A 6700-nucleotide genomic window follows, 5' to 3' on the forward strand; every position below is an offset into this window, starting at 1 on the left:
TACTAAATTGTATAACTCATCGATCGTACCTTCTTCTATATTGAAATACTTAGATTTCATCTATAATATAACATAAAACATTTGTGTTTGGTTTAAATAATTAATTTTATAATTATGAAAATATAACATAATACTTATGAAACTTACAAGGTCTCCAAACTATTTTACAAATTTTCTCCTATGTCGATTATCAATATCTGTATTATTCTTTCTGAAAAGTATCCTCTTATGCTCACCACAACAAGTCATGATTTTTAATTTTACATCAATATAAAAAAATTAGTTAGAATACTAAAAAATATGCTATGATGGTACTTACTCAATGAAATCTTTAATTTCTTCATAATTATTAGAATATAAAAGTGTACCTTGGATAGCTTATTCACGACTATAAATTCATATCTCCTTTCATCCATGGGTTAAATTGTTTGTTTGAATATGGATAGCATTGACTCATCATCATCCCATTCACGGTCTGCATTATGATTTGCATTATTGAATCTTATTTCGATATCGTCAATATACATCAAGCAGAATGTGACACACTCCGTAGCATCAATCATCAAATCAGAGTTATGACTTTTCATGCTAAAGATATTGCCATCATTATTACCCACACACCGTGATATATTTGAAGCATAAGCATTAGAAAACTTTATGATTTTGAATCATCCACAGCAACTCTTTTTTTCCTCATCAAATAGTGAATAACATGCAGATGGCATAAAAAATTTATCACCTCGACGAACTAAATGCAACTTCGATCGGATTCTCATTTCTTGCAAATCAAAGCGAGCTTTTGAATTATCTTTTATTTTTCTGATAATGTTCAACATTATACCGATGATATTATCATAAATATTCTTTTCAATGTGCATTACATCTAGATTATGATGAAGTAGTAGTTGTTTCTAATACAGTAGTTTGAAAAATATGCTTCGTTTCATTTAATTCAGCTCAGCTTCAGTATACTTCTGCTTGCGAGTACCCTATGTTTTTCTAAATTTCACATTTTCACTCTCTTCAAGTTGTTCTAAAACTTCCACTTCAGTTAGCTCCTTAGGTCATGGATGTCGGTCGGACTTATCATCAAAGTATTGATTATAACGGGGCCTCCAAGAGTGATTAGTAGGTAGAAACCACCGATGACCCATGAAGCAAATTTTTTTTCTATGCTTTAAATGTAAGGAGGACATATCCTTGTTACATATTGGATATATCAGATATCCTTTGGTACTCCACCCAAATAAGTTTTCATAAGCAGAAAAATCATTGATGGTCCATAAAATCAAAGTATGCAACTTAAAATTCCTTTGACCGATAGAATCATATATCTGTACTCTATTTTCTCATAGCTCCTTTAGATCATCAATTAAGGATCGTAAATATACATCAATTTCATTATCTAATGCTTCAAATTCGGAATCAATAGTGACGTAAAAACAAATGGTTCTGTCATGTACTTTCAAGATGACACATTATATGATATTAGCATCATAGGCCACATACTATAGGAAGTACTCAAATTGTCAAAGAAATTAAATCCATCTGTTGCTAGATGAAGTCGGATATTACACGAGTCACTCATAAAGTACGAATGCTTTGCATCAAAGTCTTTCCATATTATAGAGTTGGCTGGGTGGCTAAGTATGTTCTTCTTCGAACCTACTGCTCATGATGCCATCTCATTTTTTCAGCTATTTTTATGGACATATACAACCTTTGAAGTCTTGAAATCAATAGAAAATATCTCAAAATCATATAAGGTATCTTCTTTCTCTTTCTATTAATAATTTTGTACCTAGGCTCATCGTATTTTAGATATTCACTTGCTTGTTCATTTTCCTTATAAAATAATATATAGCCATTTTTGTAGGCATGAATAAAAATATAGCCAAGTCTCAATTTTCGTGTGTATGTTTTTGCTTCATAATATAATTTCGAAAGTCTCTTTCTATTAGGAAGAGTTGCTTTAATCAATGTCAAATTTTGGTCAAATAACTTCTGACTCCATCAGTTCATGGTTTTAGGATGAAGCAATTTAATAAAAAACTATAATTTGGAGAACTTTATACAATTTGGGTAGAGTAGCTTTGGTGCATCCTTGTAAGCTTTGCAAATTGTTCAGAAGTTCCTTCTATCTCATTAATATTATGTTCATGATTAGAACTGTCTTCAGATACACTAGTACTCATAGATACATTTGAGCGAACACCCTGATACAACTCATCCAATAGTAAACTTATACCATCATGTTCGATAGGTTCAGCAGCATCACGATCATCTTTAATATTGTATGTTGAAGATCTGTATGTTCCTTCTATGGAGCTTCGGGCTGCTTAGGCTAGGATCACTTTTGCTTGTTGGTTCCTCCATGCCGAGCACCTTATCATTGAGGGTGACTTGCTACCATTGTTACTTGGCTCCAGAGGTGTATTTGAGGTGATACTAGTCATCCCCTCCTACAGAATATCACGGTTATACTGTGTGGATGTGCTGCTATCATCATCAGGCATATCTTTCGGGAGACGAACACAGCGGTGGATTGGATAGCAGTTTTTATTGTGGAGCATGCAGGACCACTCCTAAGGACGGACTTACACGATGCCCCCTTTCTTTTAGAGATATTTTATTTTCTAATTTTCTTGAATGTATTCACACTAGACCTGTTTGAATTATCTGTCTTATCAAAAAAAAAGAGAAGAGCATAATAGTATTACACCATCTGAAAATCCTTTAAGAAAGGCAAGTATAACAATTATAATTATAGAGTGGTAAAAACCACATGGTAGAATCAAAATAGTTGCAAACAACTAGATTTGTTTGGATTGGCTCCTATTTTGAACCTTTGGTCTGGGGAGGTGCCAAAATAGTTGCAAACAACTTCTGCGGGTTTTTATTTCCTAATTTCTTGTAATATGTGCTCTAGCTGGTAGAATAAAAGAAGCAGATTTGTTTGTATCGCAAGTGAGGGTGTAGATTCGCATGCGACTATAGAGCAGGTGCTACATGCCAAAACAAGTAGATTTGTTACCGGAAGAAAGAAACGGGCGCAAGCGAGGGTGTAGATTCTTAGAGCTATTTTTACTGCTCGATGGCTACTTCATTTTGTTGGCTCTGACCAAGATTGTTTATGCGGAAAGGAACATGGAATGGCGTCACGACAAATCACACTTAACATGCTGACGCTGGAGAACCAGAATCCTTTAGTTGTCTTCGACCAACTATATAGTGGGATGGGCACTCCTCGCAGTACTTGTGTATCCACCCTCTCTGAACTGGCCCTCCATCAACAATTATTGCAAGATCAAACAAGAAGAACAAGTGCCTTGCCCTGCCACCGATTCCATTTCTCTCTGCCTCTTTCTGTCTAGGTTCTTTTAGAAGCATTTGGTGGACGAGACTAATGATGGCAAGAGAAAATGGGGTACCTGACATCATGGAAGAGAACTCAAATGTCCGTGACAACCCAGAGGCGGCATGGATCGAAGAGATTCAGGGCAACATCCAGGCGGCCTCTGTCCGGACGCCACCTTGGGAGAATCTGGAGCGGACAAGGGAAGAATCGAACACCAATCTCAGCATCTTCAGGGTCCCCACAAGCCTCAGGCGACAAAACCCTGAGCATTACCAGCCGAAGGTTGTCGCCATCGGCCCCTACCACAGGGGCAATTCCGAGCTGCTGATCCAGGATGAAGCCAAGTGGTCGTGCGTGAATCACTTCGTCTCCCAGCATTCATTCAACGTCGAAAGATGGCTCCTTGATATTATGACGTCGGAGGAAGACGCTCGCATGTACTACTCAGACAATGTGTCCATGGAGCGCCATAGCTTTTTAGAGATGTTGCTGCTCGATGGCTGCTTCATTTTTATGGCTTTCAAAGCCATGGATTCCCTTACGTTCCGCCCGGAATGGCCGTCAGACCAAATCATGCTTGACTTGCTGATGCTCGAGAACCAGATCCCTTTTTTTGTCCTAGTCCAACTGTACAATGGGATCGGTGGGGAACAAACATTCAGGAATTTTGCCCGGAGCTTCGATGAGCCTTACACTGGCACTTTCATTCATTATGTCCTCCGTTCCCTTGATCAGACCCATATGATTGGGGATTTGGATCCCCCTATCCCCACTGAAAGAGTCCTCCATTTGTTGCACCTATTTCGCTTGTCCTTGCATCCTTCCTGGTTCAGGCCCATAAATGTAGCCAGAGTGAACATAATAGACCACATTTTCCGCACTCCAACTGTTGTTCCTAGCGCGACAGAGCTCCAGTATCGATCTGCTGTGACGTTCAAGCAACATTCAGGCAGCATCTTGGACATAAGTTTCTGCAACGGGGTGATGAAGATCCCGTTGTTGGAAATTAATGATGGCGTCCAAACAATTCTCCATAATCTCATCGCCTTTGAGCAATGTTACCACCAAATGGACCCTCGTGTCACAGCCTATGCACAATTCATGAACTGCCTGATAACCAAAGAAAGGGATGCGAGTCTGCTTGAAGAGAGGAAGATCTTGTTGAACAGGCTACCCACCAGCAACGATGCGGCCCTTTTCTTCAGCAAGTTGAGTCCAAGAGCCAGAAGTAGGGCGGTATATTTAAAAAGCCTAATTGATGACGTGAATAAATATCACAAGAAGAAACGACATAGGTGGTATGCTGATCTAAAGTTCAATTATTTCTTCAATCCATGGGTGACCATCTCGGTAGTGTACGGTGCTGTCATCCTCATTCTCACCTTCATGCAAACCTATTATTCTGCCCATGGCTAGTATCATAGATGATGGCTTCAGTCTCTTGCCGTAATAAAGAGAAGCCACCATTGAGGGTTGATTGTCTCTTTGATTTTTCTTTTCTTTTTTTTTTTTTGGTAAAGATCGTCTCTTTGATTATTGGATGCTTGATGTTTCTTTCTTTTGTTTCGATGGGCTTTAACTGCAATTTTATAATAATTATAGGTAAATGCAGGTTCATGAAGTAGAGTCTTGATCATTTCTTCAACTTTCGTATTCATGAATGTATGGGAATTGAAACAGTAGTCATGTATGGGAATTAAATAGTCATGAATTTGAGGAAATTCAAGCGTTTGTTTCATGAATGTAAAGTGCCTCTAGAAGCATTTTGGAGCACTCTAAAAATACCCTGTCGTACCAAATCATTTTTATTAACTGGAATTAAAATTTCATTTGTGAGTTGTAGTATTCTCCTCCTTTTCATGCGTGTATTAGATCACACCAAATTTCCAAATAAGGGGAATCAGAGCTTTGCGAGTTTGGGGAAGAAGATGGCTATGACAAAATGTGGACTTCCACTCCAATACAACTTTGATGATTGGTCAATTTGACTGAAGGCCATACTTGGATCACAAGGAGAATAGGAAGTTGCCGAAAAAGGCAATAAAAGCCATTAAGAAAAAGTAAAATCAAGCCCAAAAAGGTGCCTTGGAGAGAAATAGGAAGAAGGATCTGTTGACATGTTTGAGAAGGTGATGCAACCACTTCAAAATTATCATAAGGGAATACAAAATGTGAAAAAAGTTTATCTCCAAACCTTTAGAGCCAAGTTTGAAGCACTCCACGTGAAGTAGTCCAAATCCATCTCCTATTATTTCACAATAGTTTTGGCAATTGCCAACCAAATGAAAACAAATGGTGAAAATGTGCAAGATGTTCATGTGATTAAGAAGATTCTTAGACCATTGTATTCAAGGTCTGAACAAGTTGTGGTGGCTATTGAGGAGTCCATGGACTTAGAGTCCATGACAATTGATCAATTAAATGGGTCATTACGAGCCTATGAAGAGAGGATGACAAACACAAGCATGAAATAATTGAACATGTTTTGCAAGCAAAGCTCTCTCTATAAAATAATGTAAAAGCATGTGAAATATGTAGAGCAACTCAAGGACATGGATGTGGATGTGGTCATGGTCGTGGTCATGGTCAAGGTAGAGGAGATAAGCATGGTCATAACCCATCTAATGAAGACAAAAGCCAAAACTCATCAAGAGGAAGAGACAAGAGGAAATAATTCAAGAACAAATGAGTGAAGGTATGACAAATCTCAAGCAAACTGTTACTATTATCATAAGTATAATCATTATTTTGGGAAATGTCACAATACTTCTAATTTTTAAGAGAAGGAAGATCTTTTTGGAAATAAGGAAGAAGTGGAAGAGCCCACGTTGTTGCTAGCACTCAGAGAAAATGACAAAGAAGAAAAGAATTTGCGGTACCTTTACAATGGTGCAAGCAATCATATGTGTGGAGGCAAAAGCAAGCTCATGGAGCTAGATAAGAAGGTTGGTGGCAATGTTACTTTAGAAGGCTCTTTAAAAGTTCAAATTAAAGGTAAAAGTACCCCTTTAGGTTGCTTGAAATATGGTGGACATAGGCTTATTTCTGCCATTTATTATGTTCCACCATTTTGTTTTGGGGGAACTCTTGTTAAATGAATATAAAATTTATATGAAAGGTTGTTGACCCCAAAGGACTAATTTTGATGATAACAAAATCTTTGAGAAATTACAAATAATTTGAATTTTATTTCGTATAGAGTAAAGAAATACAGAATGCTCAAAGTTGAGAAATGCTGAAAAGCATTGGAGTTGTCTCCATATCTATTGGTGTCATCTTCGGGATTGTGCGGACAAACTGAGTTGGCTAGGAACCATTGCCAACCTAACATGAATCATCTCT

The 6700-nt window shown here is 37.6% G+C and overlaps 1 protein-coding gene across 1 annotated transcript; it reads left to right on the forward strand.

The window, feature by feature from the left end:
* The first annotated feature begins 3280 nt into the window (after positions 1-3280).
* LOC105034053 (UPF0481 protein At3g47200-like) lies at positions 3281-5071 on the forward strand. The gene has a single exon (XM_010909074.2). The coding sequence runs from the start codon at positions 3407-3409 to the stop codon at positions 4772-4774; it is 1368 nt and encodes a 455-aa protein (XP_010907376.2). The 5' UTR covers positions 3281-3406; the 3' UTR covers positions 4775-5071.
* The last annotated feature ends 1629 nt before the right edge of the window (positions 5072-6700 follow it).

This window comes from Elaeis guineensis, chromosome 15 (genome assembly GCF_000442705.2).
Source record: "Elaeis guineensis isolate ETL-2024a chromosome 15, EG11, whole genome shotgun sequence".
NCBI classification, from domain to species: domain Eukaryota; kingdom Viridiplantae; phylum Streptophyta; class Magnoliopsida; order Arecales; family Arecaceae; genus Elaeis; species Elaeis guineensis.

Excerpts from the sequence above, each read along its gene's own strand:
- LOC105034053 (XM_010909074.2), top strand. The coding sequence starts at position 3,407 with ATGATGGCAAGAGAAAATGGGGTACCTGACATCATGGAAGAGAACTCA.